At 35.4% G+C, this 14,465-nt stretch overlaps 3 protein-coding genes across 6 annotated transcripts in view; 2 read left to right on the top strand and 1 right to left on the bottom strand.

Moving 5' to 3' along the window:
- Positions 1–44: 44 nt before the first annotated feature.
- LOC129575347 (protein lin-52 homolog) lies at positions 45–1,369 on the top strand. Of its 2 annotated transcripts, none has more exons than XM_055458770.1 (4): positions 45–356; positions 453–521; positions 699–797; positions 959–1,369. In XM_055458770.1, exons 1-4 carry the CDS (start codon positions 299–301, stop codon positions 1,102–1,104), a joined length of 372 nt encoding a protein of 123 aa, XP_055314745.1. In that variant the 5' UTR covers positions 45–298; the 3' UTR covers positions 1,105–1,369. The 2 variants fall into 2 exon arrangements, with proteins under 2 accessions (XP_055314745.1, XP_055314744.1); XM_055458769.1 differs by having other exon boundaries at positions 52–356; positions 693–797.
- On the bottom strand, positions 1,315–11,370 carry LOC129575340 (unc-112-related protein). The gene is made up of 9 exons (XM_055458760.1): positions 9,937–11,370; positions 5,762–5,910; positions 5,145–5,525; positions 4,681–5,058; positions 4,394–4,590; positions 4,027–4,273; positions 3,478–3,690; positions 3,159–3,395; positions 1,315–2,841 (listed from the first exon to the last, which is right to left on the bottom strand). Exons 1-9 carry the CDS (start codon positions 10,061–10,063, stop codon positions 2,641–2,643), a joined length of 2,130 nt encoding a protein of 709 aa, XP_055314735.1. The 5' UTR covers positions 10,064–11,370; the 3' UTR covers positions 1,315–2,640.
- Positions 11,371–12,119: 749 nt separating this feature from the next.
- Positions 12,120–14,465, top strand: part of LOC129575341 (beta-galactosidase-like) — a 4,741-nt gene continuing 2,395 nt past the window's right edge. Inside the window, exons 1-3 of one of the 3 annotated variants that reach the window (XM_055458763.1) lie at positions 12,120–12,695; positions 13,777–13,936; positions 14,080–14,391. In XM_055458763.1, coding sequence (XP_055314738.1) covers positions 13,862–13,936; positions 14,080–14,391 — 387 coding nt within the window. In that variant the 5' untranslated portion in view covers positions 12,120–12,695; positions 13,777–13,861. Of the gene's footprint in view, positions 12,696–13,230; positions 13,367–13,776; positions 13,937–14,058; positions 14,392–14,465 lie in introns of those variants that run through there. The other 2 variants (XM_055458761.1, XM_055458762.1) reach the window with 2 other exon arrangements.

The raw sequence follows: 14,465 nt of genomic DNA, 5'->3' as shown, positions 1-14,465 counted from the left end.
TCTTTAATTAAAAATAAGTTCATTTCTCCTACACAGACATAAACGGCAAACACCATTTATCTAGTAGCAGTGCTGGTAACTGAACAGATCTGCTTTATCGATTTGTGCGTGTGCCGCATTTGTGAAGTACGTGTGTGTGTTTGAATAAATGTCAAATGTTTGTCGTAAATACATCATGGCGGCTTGTTATTGAACGAAAAAAAAACTCAATTGAACGACATAAACGGATTTTTCTCGGATTCGAATTGATTGTTTGGAAATTATTTGATTGTTATAACGAAATCAAAAAGCCTGAGTAATGAGTGTGAGTGAAAACGATAACGATAAAACCATCACCAACATTCCAATCAAAGAAGGTAAGCGAAATTGTCTCCGTTATGGATCCCATTCATTCGTTTCGACTCCAAAATTGTAATTTAACACGATTCAATGTTTTTTTTTTTCTGTTGCAGAAATAAATGACAATTTGATCAGCATGGAGAAGCTGGATCCCGGTTCACCAGAGACATGGCCTGAAAAAAGTGAGTTTTTTTCCCATTCAATTTCATTCACACAAAAGAAATATTTCTTCATCTTTCGATTGACTTATGTAAATGAATGGATTTTCCTGCTTAATACCTACTAATACCTAATAGTAAAAACGAACAGAATCCCAATTAATTTTGAACTTTTTTATTGTACACTATCTTAAGTTCCAGGTGTGAATGAATTTGCCAAACTCAACTCAATCAGTAACCGAGAAGAAGTTCCATCTTGGACACAAGGCCTTTCGCAAGAAGACATAAATTCGATGCACCGTAAGATGAAAAAAAAAATTGGATTTCGTTTTTTGGCCATGTTAAATTTTTTCGATTCACTTTTACTGTTTTTTTCCTCCTTTTCTCTTGTTCTGTTCTGGCCAATCCATACAATTTCTTCAAACTACCAACTTATTCACAATCCGAATGTCTTATTCCAGAGTTGGGCGCCCTATCACAAGCCGGCCTGATTGCTGAAATCAAGAAGCTATACGATCAGGCGTACCAATTGGGTGTCGAAGAAGCGCGTGAAATGACCAGAGGCAAATATCTAAACATATTCTCACAAAATAACCGCAAAAAATGAGCACATGAACACACACCAGAGATAGAATCAATACCTGCCGTTCGGCCACCATTCGCATAGCTTTTAAGGTCTGACAATGTTGTAGTAGCGTGTTTGTTTAAGTATCGTACAAAAAAAAAATTTAATTCAACCTCTTTGACATAAGACCATTTTGAATGTAAATGAAGGAAAAAAAACAACAATAACAAAAAGAAAACAAAAAAAACCATATTTTTAATTTAGTAAATACATTTATTTTAATAAAGTTTATTTATACAAAAATCGATTTTATTATTCGTTTTTTACAATGAAATGTGTGTATATGTGTTACATTTTGATGAGCCTGATCTCGTACGCGCTGCCTGAGCGCAAAACGGCCAACGAAGCAACTGCAGGATAAGACTGAAGTGATGTGAATCTGATTCACAGATAAGGTCAATTTTTGCTCGATCGCAATTCGGGAAGTTGATTGGTTTCATTCATATTTTGACTGGACTTTTCTCAATGCATTGACAAAAACATCAATGCAAACAAATAAATTCCATAGAATCAACAACTCGGAAGTAGATAACGGAAGGCGAACAATTCTCTTCTTTTTTTTGTTCGTTGGAAGGTTAACCACACAGTGTGCTTTTTTCTGTTAATTTCTTTTTCTTTTGGCACGGTCTGTTAAAAACAAACAATAACATGCAGATTGGTTACTTTTCAACAACAACAAAAAAAACTCAAGACATGCAAATCTATAAGTATAACCATGCCAATTTGTTTTCTTTTTCTTTCTGTTTTCTATTCCACAAACACAGAGAGGAATTGCTCGAAAACGCATCAATGTGTTTGTATATAACTTTCCACACGGAAACATTATTAATTCAACTAAAATTAAGTTAAGTTTGTTTAAGGCATTTTTTTGTTTCTCGTAAAATTGTTTAGTATACGAAAGTGTCTGAAAAAGTTTTTTTTCTTCTTTTTTCGTCCAACAAAATTTTTGTGATAACAAATGACTCCAAATATTATTATTAGTAATGGAAAATAAAACGTGACTTTTCCATCTAAGAAAAAAAAAGAGTTGCTCATTAATAAACATGACAACGAACGGTTTACATAAGTATAGGCCCATTTTTTAATTGAAGTTCCTTTTTTTTGTTTTAGTTTGGCATAAATTCGTTAAAATAAAATTTCTATACTGAATATTCGTTGACATCATTCTCATTTTTTTAAGTATATGAAAAAAATTCGATTCTATAAATTATTTTCTATCCATTAAATTAATCATCTCTATTAAAATATACTCATTTTTTTCTTCATTCAAGGCAACAAGTGTGTGTAAGTTTTTTTTTTCTGTTTGTTTACGTCAATCGCTTATACAAAAACAAACGGAGAAGTTAAAAAAAAATTACGAAGAAAAAAAAAGATTGAAAAAAATATTATTTCGTGTTAAGTGTGTGTGTGTGTTTGTTTCTAGAATTTGAACTTATTCAAAATCATCGTTTAAAATATGCATATAAACAACAATTAATTTCTTCGTCCTCTCTGTTGGATGGTCGTGATGGCATCGCTTTAAACCCAGCCACCCGTCAATTTGTGGAACATTTCTTCGTTCAGCGTTTGATTTGATTCCTTTGAACGCATCGACATGAATATGTAGCCGCCAATGAATTCATGCACCACTTTGCAGTCGGACGACAGGCACGAGAACACAATCGATTCATCGTGGAACTGAATCATCATACATTTCACTTCCCAGTTTACATTCCACGCCTGCAAAAATTGAAGGAAGAGAAAGAAAAATCAACGGATTAGATGGGCTGAAAAGGATTTTACGCATATTTGGAGATTTGATCATTTTTCCCTGGCTATCGATTCAAATCGGATTCAAATTTTTTTCTTTTGAAATTTAAATCCGGTTTTTGGATTTTTTCAATCAAAAATGGAAACTTTGAATCCTGTTTAATTGTATTTTTTATGAATGATGATAAATGTCTCAAAAAAAAGTGACTGTTTAGCCAATTGTGTCGTTCTGAAAGTCTCGAAATCAGATAGTCAAAGTCAACGAATATCGAAGATCCATCTCATACCTTCATCGTGTTATATCTCCAAATTTTCAAGTGATCACCATTATTGGTGTCCATTCGCATGATGCGATTGTGTGCTACACCGAGCAGTTCCTCCTTTTTATGGCCATCAAATTTGATCACGAATAATGTGACACCATATTCGGGCAAACTTTGCCAGGCTTGAATAAATTTCAATTTTGCATCTACAAGTGATAAATCTTTGACATTTGAATGTGCTTCGAGGATGCGAGGTGTTGCCTGTATCAAAAAAAAAGGAAATTAGTCATTGTGCTATTCATCAAAAACGTTTTTTTTTTCATTTGGCTACACTTCGACTCACCTTTCCTTTAAGTTTTTTATAAACACGTGGTGACAAGAAATCACTTGCATCAATCGAATCCGGATTTATGCTGACTACTGGTCCATGAGCTGGTTTTTGCATGCTTAAAAATGATTTGATGCTTGCTACTTCCGAATCGTATGAACTGTCAGCCAATGAACGACCTTTTGACGCTAAGCGACACGCAGCCATCCATTTTGCATATTGATCCTCCTGAAATCATTAGTCATTCAAATACAATTATTTAGTTGATTCGCTGGGCAAAATGAAATAAAATTCAACATATAAATTTTTAAATGATAAAACGTCGTATGCATCATTTGTTTATAAAAAGACTTGGGTTGAATACATTGTTTCAAGATAAATCTCTCTTATTCATTCATTAGATTATGATTTATCATTTATGTTACATAAATGTAACTCAGTCAATGGAATCATCATTTATTTTTAAAACACAGCATGAATTACAAAGTGGATAATGTGTCGATAAACTCGGTTTGAATAGAAAATAAACTGTGTGTGTACACTGTACATCCTGATTCAACTTACATTATCGCATCGTATCCACATTTCATTGTTAGCACCATAACCATCCTCTGGCGGCACTTCCAATTTAATATTGAATTTTCCTTGGGCTAAGGTAACTTCGGGTGTAACTTCGCAACCGCGTAGATTTATGACAATTGTCGCCGATTGATTGCTTCGGAAATGATCCTTTGATTTGTACAAATACAAATATAAATCCTTGTAGGCGAACCAATAACGTTTGTATCCCTTAAGAGTGAATTTTTTCGGTCTAAAAATGTGATAAAATCCACACAATATTTTAGTAATTGAATTAAATGATACGTAAAGGCTTTCATTTTGGTTTTATAATCACTAAATTCCGAATTGAATGCCATTCAATGATGTTTACCTTAAGAATCTCAAATAATCGGTCAGCTCGGGAATATGTGTAATGTCGCTGGTTTTTGAATGACCATTGGAACCGCCCAATGTGAGCTGAAGTTCGCTAAGAGCTGCATCGATATCATCATCGGCCGCATTATCCAAACTAGACGTATCAATACCCGAATCTGGTTGTTGAATGTCATTTTGTAAATTGACTTGCAGCTACAAAAAAGAGAGAACGACAAGATATAAATGATTCATCCAAATCAATTCGTAATCATTCACACAATTGCCCGGACAAAATCATCGTACCTGTAGCGCGGCAAACATAAGCATTTCCTCTTCGGTGCAATCCATTTCTTCGTTAAGTAGTTGCCATTTAGCTTGTTCGTACAATTGATTGATACGAACTTGATCGTATTTCGGATTCAAATCAAAGAATGAGTAATACTTAAAGCGCAAACACAATGTGTCATATTCGCGAATGCCTTGCTCCATTATCGATAGTGACGAATCCAGCCAGGCGACATTCATACGGGCACGTTCAAGTAAAGACTTCGGTTTGACGAGACGTGATCGAATGTCGGGACTTGGCGCACGTGGACTAGCCGCTAGATTTTCATGTAAATCACTCAACGATGATGTTGAATCATTGAATGTGGTATAACCATTCGAACTGTGCTTCCATGTCTACGAAAATTAATCATTTGACAAATCATTAGGAATTTTTCTTTATTCTCAAGTCAAGGCATAGATTTAGTGTAAGTAAGACTTACGCCGGTTGGTGAACTGATTGGGTTCGTTTGACGCGGTGGTTGGTAAGTATTGTGCTGATATGGTGCACACGAAAATGGTCCGGTATGCGGTGAATCCAAGCTACCATTGCTGCTGGTAAGCAACGTCGAATGGGTTGGTATGAATGAATTTGTGTCGGGCGCCGGTGAAATATAATCGCGTCCATATTCATATTCATTCGCCTGAAACTTTGCCTTTGGGAACGATGAATAGTTCTTTTTTAAATGCTGTGGCTCCAACTGTTTGCAAAACGATAACTCTTCCGGATGCCGAATGCCCAGATCTTTGCATAGATTCACCACGGCTCTGAATGTGTTGGCTGAAAAGTCCACGCGACAATCGAGATTACGTAAATCGGGAAGCTGTAAACAGAATCCATTTTTTTCGTTAATATTTTTTTTTAGTCTTTGACCTCTCTGACGCCGTAAATTAATAATAGAAAAAAATTGTCTTCTAAATTTATGTTTTATGATCGAAATTTGTTATGTCAATCGGTACGACAAAGAAGATCACTTTAAAAATGTAATCGTTTCATCAAATTCTGGCGATCATAACGTGAATATTGAATCAAAATAGGCTAGAATGATTGGATGCTTACTTGAACTCTTAAGACTTTGTGCATTGGCGTAAAATGGAGTAGGGCATCTGCGTGCACGCCACACTGATCAAGTGTGGATCTTGTGCGTAGAAGCCATGTATTTTTCGATGGCCACCAAAGTGCATGATCCGACCAATCTTTTGGATTTTCTAAAAATAAAAACAGAAAAAAGCGTTTTCAATAAATAATCAAACAAAGCCGAAAAGACAATTTTTAAACACTTTTGAAATGCAATGCGTTCTGAATGCATTCGAATGCATTTCCGTTGAGAAAGAAAAAAACTCACTTTCGAGTTCTGTCTTAAACAGATTAGACGTTATCGAATAAATATTTGTTTGTATCTCTTTCTTTTTGGGTCAAACTAGAAAATATGATGCTTTTAACGGGATGAAATCAATTTCTATCCGGGAAAATACCTTTTGAAAATCGAAACAACTATATATCTGAACAACAGCAGCAGCAACAACAACAACAACAAAAACAACAACAGAAAAAGAAAAAAATCGAGTGCAAGCAAGTTGGACTGAAAGGGAAACACAAGAGACGCGAGCAAATGGTTTTTTAATGAGCGTGCAAGAATGCTGTCAGATGTACCGTTTGTCTACTTCTATTTTTAGTGAATACGATACATTGAGAAGTGAGCGAGCGAAGGCGCGCGCACGCGCGCGCATCCGTAATTGCAAGAAGCGGCGTAATTTCTTCTAAATTATGTCTTGCACATGATAGGTTTTCTGCAGTGTTCAATGTGTGTGTGTGTGTGTTTTTTCTTCTTTTAAATTTTCTTCATACGCAACGCATATTGCTCTGGGTTTTTTTTATTTAGAGCATCTTCATCAAAGTATCGTTTCACCTATTTACACGCAAACAACATAGGTTTTGTTTATAGGCGCAGGCAAACTCATCAAGTAAATCACACGACGGTGGCTTCATACAATTGGAACGAAAAAAGAAACAACAACAAGTACGAAACGATTGATATTATTTTTAGTCAATTTTAACGAGACTCAATTATTTCGACCGAAACAGTGATCGCATACGAGTGTACGCCCACTCTGACCATATGTACTTCGAATTCAAGTTTCGTTCCGAGTTTCTATATCACTTTCTTATCTATCAATATTTACGAATGCAATGATCTCGCCCAAGTGAAGAAAAACGTAATAGTTTTTTTTTCTTGTTCGTTTCTTGTTGTTTCAAAACGCATATTCGTTTTGTTTATCGAAATGAATTGTGCATTTGCATATTGCATTGCGCTCTCTTGTTGTCGCTAAGCGGTCGCATTTTGTATTCCGGTAGGAGCGAGAAATCACGAATAAGTGAATTGAATGAATGAATATCATAATAAAAAGAGAAGTTAATTACAAATGCATGTGTGGGTCTTCGGTACTGAATCTAAACAACTGTGCGCGAATTATCTTGGGTGTGCGCGCGAACATTGCACATGTTCCGAATGATGACTGTGTGTATGCATGTTTCATATTTTCATCGGAATGCATTTGTGAGAATGCCATAAATTCAAAATAAAAATTTTCAATCATGTGAACGATCATAAAACTAACGAGAAATAACCTAAATGGAAAATAAGACGGTAAACAATTGAAGTATGGGTGCACTCCATTTCAACCCTCATTCTATTGGAATGGGAGCGAGTGATCGACATCTCAGGAATCAACAATTCAATTTTCCTTGGAATTCCTTTAGCTATTTATATACGTGCTTTGCTACTGGGTGCGTTAAGGAATCAAGTGTTGAAATCTCAAAATTCCACAACGATCGCCGTTTGCCGCGCGCCGCCTTTGCCGCCATACAGCAACAGCAGCAGCAGCAGTAACAGAATCCAAGTAATTGGAGTGTGTTGTTTATTCAATCATTTCACTTGAATAGGCAAATACACTGGCCGCGAGCATAGATCATGGTAAGTCATTTCGCCAAACAGCACACCACACAGAGATCGCGATTGCTTCGTACACTCATTTGATCGACTCTCCGTGAGAGAAAGAGAGAACCCACACACAAACACACACTCTCTGTGTTTGAATGTGACGCGGTATCATAATTACAATGATTATTATTATTGTTGTTTCTTCTCTTTTTCTTTATACAAATTCTTCTTTTTCTTCCTCGGTCAATTTTATTTTTTTTCGTTCGCACAAAGATTGAAAAAGAAAATATCAGCAGAAAATGTAAAAATTAAGGCATAAACAATAATAGCTAATGTAAATGTTAATACCAAAGCAAGACGGCGTGTTGTATGTTGATTTTGCTACTACTACTGCTTCTTCTTCTTCTTCTTCTTCTTCTTCGTTTTCGTTCATCGTTTTCATAAATATATTTAATCGGGCGGTGTCTGTATATCTTAGATGTTATACGACCACATGCATGTATAGTGGCAGATAGAGAGAGAGAGAGAGAGAGAGAGAGAGGCGCGCAAAAGAGACGAATAAATGCACACGGCCCGAAGTAAACACAATGTTATTTTTTTTAATGTATTTTAAATGGGAATAAGCATAGTTGAAGCTCATGTCTGCTGTCTGCTGCGATGGTATATGAATGAGTAAATAAATACTTAATCAGTGTTGGGAATGCGTTAAATGCGGAGAGTATTTTGTGTGGAGGAACGAAGAGACATACACACAAAAAACAACAACAACAACATAACAGGCAAACCACTGAATGTGTGTAACAACAAATTCAAATCAATCGGAATTTGATCGCTTTAACTAAAAGAAAATCGCTCCATTTGTCACCGAGAAGTGTGCCGTATGCACATATATCAGTCATTCATTCATTCATTCAATATAATAACAGGCAGCAGCAGTAACAACAAAAAACAATTGTGAATGCCTCTTCTCTCGATCTCTCTGTCTCTCTATCTCAATTCCCCCTGCCCAACTGTGACATTGAGTTTTGTTGATTGCGTCAGAAATCACGAAAAAAAACAGACCTAAAAATATAATACACCACTGACTAGCAGCCGCACACAGAATTTGTGTGTATGTTTGTTAAAACGATCGAATCAAAGAAGAGAAGAAAAGAAAAAAAAATCGCATGTGTACGTATGAAGCTAGAGAGTGGAAGAAGTGAGAGAAAAGTTCTTATTGCGTTCATTAAAACACAAGGCACAAGCAGGCAGCCAGCCAGGCAGATTGTGTGTACGCGTAACGGAAACATATGCGTACAAATGTCGTAAAAAGAACTACAGAATAATTGATTTTGAGATTTTTCTCTGATTCAATTGATTTGAAATGTCTGGGTGTTTTCCGTCATGCCAGTTGCAAAAATGCAATCGACAACCATTTCACCGGATTGGCAGAGGCAAATTTTTAGCGATTTTGATCCATGTGCGTCGAGCGCCGAGCGCCGTACCACAGCACTAAATCACAATTTTTTCACACACACCGAAAAATCGGATTGAAATAATGTCAATGACAAACATTTGCTTGAGCGTGCGGTCTCTTCAACACCAACACTTTTTTTTTCGATGCTGCTATGGCTGCTGTTGTCGTATTTCTCAATATATCCATATTATTTTTTTTCACTTTTGGTCATTGAGCCGACGACAAAGAGAGAGATGCGGTGAATGAGAAATTCGTCGAAACGGTGAATAAGGAGGGAAAATTCTGATGGAATGAAGCAGCAGCAAATAAACAGAAAGCGCAATCGGATCTCGTCAACCGATATTGTCTACAATGGAATGTGTGCGCATTATGCTTATGCGTTGTGTGTTTGTTTGTTTTGCTTCTTTTTTTCTTTCTTTTTCATTTTAATTATGTGGATCACACAGAAATGCATGCAATTATTCCATTTGGATTCGCTCAAATCCCATTATGCGCCAGCATATGCAAAATATAATTCAGACATGAACGAATATCCTTTCGGAAGGCTCTACCCCCGCCCCCTCTCTCTCTCTCTTTCTATCGTACATTCACACTCACTCACACAATTTCCATAATCAACGAACGCACTAAAATGAACGATGATCAAACGAATTTTATGTATGTATAAATATATTTATACATATATATTTCAAGGCGAGCAGAATGATGTCGCCGTGACTTATATCTGAGCTCAAAAGTGTATATACATGCGTAATGTAGACCAGAGTAGAGATTAAAAAAAAAACCTAAGTGGAAATTACGTAAAAAGCGGATGATAAAAAAAGGTAAACAACAAACCTGGATCCACTAATTTCAGCATTAATCCACCAATGTGAAGATCACCACGAACGCGTAGTGTTTTGTCCACTTGCAGATCGGTGATAAAAATCCGCAAATTCCATGTATTGTCACCGACATGAATCATTTTGATCGAATTCTAATGAATTTCTCTGAGTAATCCACAAACTATTCGATAGAGGAGAAAGATTGGTTGCTTTTTTTGTCAATACCGTAATCAGTTCCGTATTTATTACTATATGGGCACACACAATTTCAGGCACTTGGTTGCGTTGGACATACACACATAAAAATGACTCTATTTTTCTTTCGATTTTTTTTTTGCTTCGTCGCAATTAAACAGGCCGTAAACTCATTTCAATGAATAATATTCTTAAATTCATAATATTTCAATTGAAATATTTATTCAACACATTTTTTTCACACATACACTACGTCTCGATTCAATATACATATATTTAAAAAAAATTCCTCTTCAATTTCGTCGTTGAAAAATCACACACACTGAATGATTGGACCCGAATGAGAGAGACAATTAACCGATGTTTGTAAAATCGAAGAAAAATCGTCGATTTTCTGCACACCAACACGTCGTTGTCCGAAAATTTCAATTGTAAACGCAGAAAATTTTCGACAAACCGAAAAAATCCAATCAATCACTAGTAATTTCGTTTCTTTTTGGGCAGGAAAAATAAATGCCCCGAGAACACGGTTAATGCTACTGATGAACTATTTTCACAGTAGATCTTTGGATTTGTTTCAGTGTAAATTGCTCATATATATTTTTTTTGTTTCTCTGTATTTTATGTCGAACGCCACACTATGCGATGGAATACGTACGCATGTTAGTATTTCTCTCTGAGTGTGTTAGTGTGTGTGTGTGTTTTTTTTTTGTGTATATCGCATGTTTGTGTGTCTGTGTGTTTTGTATTGGAATTGTATGTTGTGTGTAGGTCGAACCGAAATGAATGATGGTATGTCTGACTAAGGAAGCTCGTACTGAAAGCAGCCAGCTACTGATTATGAACGAAACGACATTTCTTCATTCGTGTGCCGTTTTATTGTGCTTTGTTGCTCATTGTATCTGTCTCTCTGCTCGTCTCTGTATGTAGTTGAGTAGTTGAGAATGTCCAAAAAGCCATACAACTATCGACATCTTGTGGAAATGGTTGGCGGTTTATTTATTTTTTTTTATGGATTTAGGTTTGTGTTTGGTGGTGTTGGTTCTCATTGCTCTTTATTTTTGGCTTCTCATTCGTCTATTTATGATTGAAATACAAGACAAAACAAAAATGTATGTTGTACATGTATGCACACACGGTGCTTGGTCGGTTTGTTCGGCCGTCAATAGAGAAACACCACAACGACTACGACAACGACGACGACAATGAAGACCACTACTATTTTTAGTATTTTCACTTTTCAAACGTATCTGTTGTGCCATTCGGCCCAGACCCCAGACTCTGTGTATGTGCAGTTTGTTAGTCGTCTGTACACGCATTTATGTATTGAGCCTTCAAACGAGACAAAACTTCCTTTTTATACACTCCGTGTATTTTCATTCACTTCGATACGATTCAATGCATTCTCTCCCTCTCTCTCTCTCTCTCTCTCTCTCTCTCTCTTTATCTCGCTCACTCGGCGTGTCTCTTGATGTTTGTCGACTCGAAGCTCTTTTGATGTGGTATTGGTACCGTGGTTTTCAAACAAGTATTTTGTTTGTTTTCTTCATCTTATGTACAACGAAAAAGATAGAGAGCGACAGAGAGGGAGCGCACACAATCCGCGATTCCCATTGCATTGGGTGATTAACGTATTGCAAGATATGGACCATAATTCACATAATTAGTTGTCTGCATTGGATTCTGCAGAATTTCGCCATGGATGATTACAATGAAGCAAACAGTCGGTTTATATTCGATCGTCGGTTACGACGATTTTATGCATTCCGATTGGTTGCATTTGTTTTACGGTTTTTCAATTAATTTATTTATTGATCTAGTACAGACTCTTTTACAATAATCGCTTATCTTTAATACAACACTTAATTCATTTGTATAAATATTTTCTATTAGTTTTTTTTTTAGTTTTTTTTTCGATTGTGATTAAAATGTTGATGACATTTTGCTATAAATACAAACCTATGTGTTTGTTCAATTGAATAATGAACCATTGAAACCGTTTGTGTAAAATGGACTATTGGCTGGTATTGTATTCTAAAAATATGGTTCATATTATTATTGGCAACAAGATAAAACAATCAACTAATTGAATGAAAGAAAAGCTAGAACCAAAACCAATATGTGCGCACAGTTTCATTTTAGATAGAATATTAAGGCCAATGACCCATTTTACACAAACGGTTCTGTTAACGTTTAGTTTGAATATTTTGACAATAAAAGTGCGTTTCAAACGAAGTAACTTCTACATTTCCGTTGCAACTTTATAATCGAAGCACACATCTTTTGTACATAGATTGTTTTTAACGGTAAAAAAAATTTAATCTCGAAAAACCGAAAGGAAAAAAAAACTCATATAAGCAACTCAACTACTGTAGCTCAATTTAATTTGCGATAATAACAAAATCACAGATAATAAATTAAAATCGACCAAAATGAACAGCTTGTTTGTTATCAGTTCACTGTTTATTTGAAGTTTTTAAGTTGAGCAAAGCGTTTGACAAAGTTCCATTGTCGCGGGCACAGTAAATACAAGAAAGTAATTTTCACAGTCCGGTTTCGGCTTTACAGCAATATAAGGTATGATATCTCGGCTGAATTCAATACAAATTCTAAACATATCCCTCAAAACGTCATTGAACTTTTAATGTTTAACTTTAATGTTCAACCGAACGAATGAACGAACTAACGATACCGATATTATAGTAAACAAAATATATATTAATTCGGTTTAGCCGATTATTTTGCTCGTGTTAAATTATCGTGATTTTTATATGTAAGTGTGTGTATGTGTATTTTTTGGCTGTTACTCGTCTTATTTTCAATCGGGAAGAAGAAAAAAACAAGAGAAAAAACAAATGTTGAATAATATCTAGACTTCTTTAAACTGATATATGCAAATATGCAAACGGTGCTACAATAGAATTTTTACCAAAAACAATTTCCAACAGACATACTATTTGTTCAATTGCCATGCAATTGTTGAGCAAATATTCATATTTATGGAGATTCAAACAAAAACAAAACCAAAAGCGTATAATAGTGTTTTGTTTGGAAATTACAAAGGTCTCCAAATGCAAAAAGATTCTAAACCATTTATATTTTTGTAACCATAACATATATAATTTTCAATTCTTCAAGTCATTCGTGTGAACAGGGCGTTCGTGTTTGGATGTCCATTTTGCGGACTATTCTTTTTCTTTCTGTTCGAAATTCAGTAAACTTATCTTCATTGGAGTATATCTTAAAAGGTTTTGTTCGTGATTAGTGTATTACATTATTGACCCATTATTTCATTTTTTCATTTCGTTTTTCAAATTAAAGTGATAAGAGGGAGTTTTTGCTTTTATTCCCATTGAAATTTGCACTCTTATCACAAAATTCGATCTACAAATTTTTTTATTTTCTCACTTGTTGTTGTTGTTGTTTTTTTTCTATACAATTTATAAGTTGCCGGTCATACAAACAAAGAGTTACAGTTGAATTTTTTGTTTTGTTTTCGGAATTCAAACGAAAGAGCGTAGCTGGATTTTGTTATATATAGATAGATGCTTAAAAATATAAATATTTGTTTCGAGAGATAAAGCTCTCACTTCTGGAGAAATTGTTGTTTCAAGAGCCAATTTCAACATTGTTTCTTTTTTTCTTCTTTCGTTTGTAGTTTATCAAAAAGTGACTTACATTGTAACCCTGATACTCGAATCAATTGAATGAGATATAGAGAAGAATTCAACGATTGAAACGAAATGCGATTGCAAACAAAGTTGTTGATTGTGGCCACGCTGTGCGTAGTACAAACAACAACCCATTCGAATTCAGTGGTGAGTGCAATTGACTAACTTTTTTCTTCATCGCTTTTGATAACATAATGGCTATGTTATAGAGTAATCTCAAATAATGCTGAATGATTTTGATTTCGAAATATTTCCATTTCACATGAAAGTTGGGTGGTAATCGTTTGAAGAATCGTATATTTAGCATCGACTACACGAACAATCAATTTTTGAAAGATGGTGAACCATTCCGATTTATTGCCGGTTCGTTTCATTACTTTCGAGCATTGCCACAAACTTGGCGGCAAAAATTGCGAACGATGAGGGCAGCGGGTTTGAATGCGGTGACAACGTATGTCGAATGGTCGCTGCATAATCCAAAGCCTGACATATTTATTTGGGAGGGAATTGGTGACATTGAACAATTTATTCGATTAGCTGCCGAAGAAGATTTGCTGGTTATTTTAAGACCCGGCCCATATATCTGCGCCGAAAGAGACATGGTATGGAATTGGTGTTTTAATTAGTTCAGAGAGAGAGAGAGAGAGAGAGAGAGAGAGAGAGAGAGAGAGAGAGA

This window comes from Sitodiplosis mosellana, unplaced genomic scaffold (assembly GCF_009176505.1).
Source record: "Sitodiplosis mosellana isolate CC-2019 unplaced genomic scaffold, AAFC_SMos_1.0 Smas_scaffold_6166, whole genome shotgun sequence".
Classification (NCBI taxonomy): domain Eukaryota; kingdom Metazoa; phylum Arthropoda; class Insecta; order Diptera; family Cecidomyiidae; genus Sitodiplosis; species Sitodiplosis mosellana.
Note: the sequence above shows the minus strand (reverse complement) of the source record. Positions and strands in the feature narration are given on the sequence as shown.

What these genes read in the sequence shown, in the direction of transcription:
- LOC129575340 (XM_055458760.1), bottom strand. Translation starts at nt 10,063, where the DNA reads ATGATTCATGTCGGTGACAATACATGGAATTTGCGGATTTTTATCACC. An exon ending in TGTGGATACGATGCGATAAT is followed by an intron (nt 3,691 to 4,026) that starts GTAAGTTGAATC and finishes TAATGATTTCAG; the next exon opens with GAGGATCAATATGCAAAATG. An exon ending in GGAGATATAACACGATGAAG is followed by an intron (nt 2,842 to 3,158) that starts GTATGAGATGGA and finishes CAATTTTTGCAG; the next exon opens with GCGTGGAATGTAAACTGGGA.
- LOC129575347 (XM_055458769.1), top strand. Translation starts at nt 299, where the DNA reads ATGAGTGTGAGTGAAAACGATAACGATAAAACCATCACCAACATTCCA. An exon ending in CAACATTCCAATCAAAGAAG is followed by an intron (nt 357 to 452) that starts GTAAGCGAAATT and finishes TTTCTGTTGCAG; the next exon opens with AAATAAATGACAATTTGATC. An exon ending in AGACATAAATTCGATGCACC is followed by an intron (nt 798 to 958) that starts GTAAGATGAAAA and finishes GTCTTATTCCAG; the next exon opens with AGTTGGGCGCCCTATCACAA.